The 2,469-nt window shown below is 30.6% G+C and overlaps 1 protein-coding gene across 1 annotated transcript in view; it reads left to right on the top strand.

Moving 5' to 3' along the window:
• Positions 1-2,469, top strand: part of LOC107728136 (wiskott-Aldrich syndrome protein family member 1) — a 53,288-nt gene that overhangs the window by 41,799 nt on the left and 9,020 nt on the right. Inside the window, 1 exon segment of the mRNA XM_074560134.1 lies at positions 657-713. Coding sequence (XP_074416235.1) covers positions 657-713 — 57 coding nt within the window.

The following is a 2,469-nucleotide window of genomic DNA, read 5'->3' as shown; positions in this document are numbered from 1 at the left end:
ATATATATATATGCAACCATTATTTTTTGCAGTATATGCATTATTTAATATTTATAAATAGAAAAAAGAAAATATTTTTTGTCTGTTATTTTTACAAAAAACTTTTTCAATTTTTATATATATACATATTATTATGTTATATTATAAATAAATATTATGTTTTTTACATTGTGTGTGTGTGTGTGTATATATTTTACAATATTTATAAATAGAAAAATATTTTTTTTCTCCAGAAGTGTATAATTTTTGTCTGTTATTTATTTATTTTATTTTTTGTCTGTTATTTAACTTTACCTATCTATTTATCTATCTATCTATCTTTTTATATATATATATATATACAAACAAAATGTACTTTTTTGGGGGGAGGGGGGTGTTTTTGCTTATTTTCTGCTTCCAATATCAATCAATTCACACCAATTATTTTTCAATAGTTCGTGGACCAATTATATATCATTTTTCAAAAATGCTAGCAATCAGCCGATACCATTACGGTCAACGCTGTATCGTGCATCTCTGTTTAGCTTTTTATTTGTTATTTTTCATGTGTGTTTTCTAGATATTTCTCTGGACTGTCCTTCATTGCGGTTCTCTGTGTTTGCCTCTATTGTGTTAAATTGTGCCCCTGGTTCTTCTTTTGTCTTTTTGTTTTGCAGATGCAGGATCCCCACATGTATGACCAGGTCTATAAATATCTGGACCTTCCAGTGCAGGTATGTGAACATCAGATCACTCGCTCGGCCGCTTCATCGGGAACCAAACAATCACCGTACGGTACGCAGGCCGCGAGACGCTGCCGCTTCATCTGGAAAACCAGCTGATGACCGATTCAATTATTCTAGGATACTCTGAGACACTATCAGGGCCGGATTTACACATAGGCATTCTAGGTATTTCGCCCGCGAATTTATCAGTAAAATAGTTTCGCAGCTGAAAAGCTACATGACATTTCTCAGTAGCGAGGTTCTTGAAGCAGTTTAACTTAAAGATACGCTATTAGTAGACGCTGCTGCTGAACGCTGCTGAGAGACTCTCTCCCTCTCTCTCTTTCGCTCTCTCTCTCGCTCTAACAACTGCGTTAGACTGCATTAATAACTGTGTTAGCCTGCATATCAATGGCTCAAGCCTCTGTTATTAGCTCTAAAATGACGTTTTGGAATTTGCAACGGAAGGTTTGGGATGAGATGCTTAAAAAAATTTGCTAGTTCAACCCACACGAGATTTCAGGACGGAAACATGTCAAATGTATTGAAACAAATCATCTGAACAATTGATGTGTGATTGTGACTCCAGGCCGTTAAAATTATTAGAGAAATAATGCACGACGTCGCACCTATTAATGGAACGGTCTTTCTCAGTTCTCAAACAAATTAAGAACTACATTCGATTTTTATTGACTGAACGCAAGCGCTTATTGCGATAGAAAACACTGTAACGGTTTCACTGATTAAGAAATATTTTTGTTTGCTTGGGTGGTAATATTAGGCCTATTATATTAATAGGGAAGGGGGCCCAAAAATGTGTTTTGCCTATGTCACGAAAAGAGATAAATCCGGCCCTAGATACTATTATAGATTTTATTAAGAATTCGAATTAGTTTTTAATTTGAAATTTTCCATTTCCATTTTGAAGTTTTAGTAATTAAGTTGTTTTTTTGCCATTTTATTTTTATTTTAATTTTTAGATTTTCCATTTTCATTTTCATTTTAGTTGTATTTTTGCCATTTTAATTTTTATATTTTCCATTTTCATTTAAATTTTAGTTATAGTTTTTGTAATTCAGTCATGTTTTTTTCATTACCATTTTAATTTTAGTTAAAGTTTTTGCAATTTACTTGTGTTTTTACTTTTTTAATGTTTATATTTTCTATTTTCACCTTAAAGTTTTTTAAATTTTGTTATATGTTTGCCATTTTAACTATTATTTTTATATTTTTCATTTTAAATTTCACTTAGTTTTAGTAATTTTATTGTCTTTTTAATTATTTTTATTACTATTTGATTTTCATCAATTTTTATTTCAGTTTTAGTTATTTTAGTACAGTTATTTTATTTCAAGTAACAAAAATATTTTTTATGGTTTTAGTTTTAAATGAACTATAAAAACCCTGTAAATATATTGCATTGATAAAAACACAATATATAGATGTGTATATACGGTCATTAATCATTGAATTACTGAATTGAATGTATATTAATTTAGTGTGCATTTATTTTTAATAAATCATAAATGATTCCTTATCAGATATTAGTGTACACACATCTGAAGGTTAAAATAAATCCCAGTGTTTTCCAGATGATGCATCAGAGATCTCCGCGACATACGTGTGTGTTTGGTTTGGCTGATTTCTTTCATAAATACTCTTCAACAGTCTTGATTCGGTCTAAATTCAAACGCAGAAACACAAGTCATCCAGATTTGTTTGTTTCCTGTCTGTCTGACCTGTTGAGCTTTTCCGTGTGTTGTGT

This window comes from Sinocyclocheilus rhinocerous, unplaced genomic scaffold (assembly GCF_001515625.1).
Source record: "Sinocyclocheilus rhinocerous isolate Xijiao unplaced genomic scaffold, SAMN03320098_v1.1 scaffold936, whole genome shotgun sequence".
NCBI classification, from domain to species: Eukaryota; Metazoa; Chordata; class Actinopteri; order Cypriniformes; family Cyprinidae; genus Sinocyclocheilus; species Sinocyclocheilus rhinocerous.
This window is presented reverse-complemented; position numbering and strand designations above follow the sequence as displayed.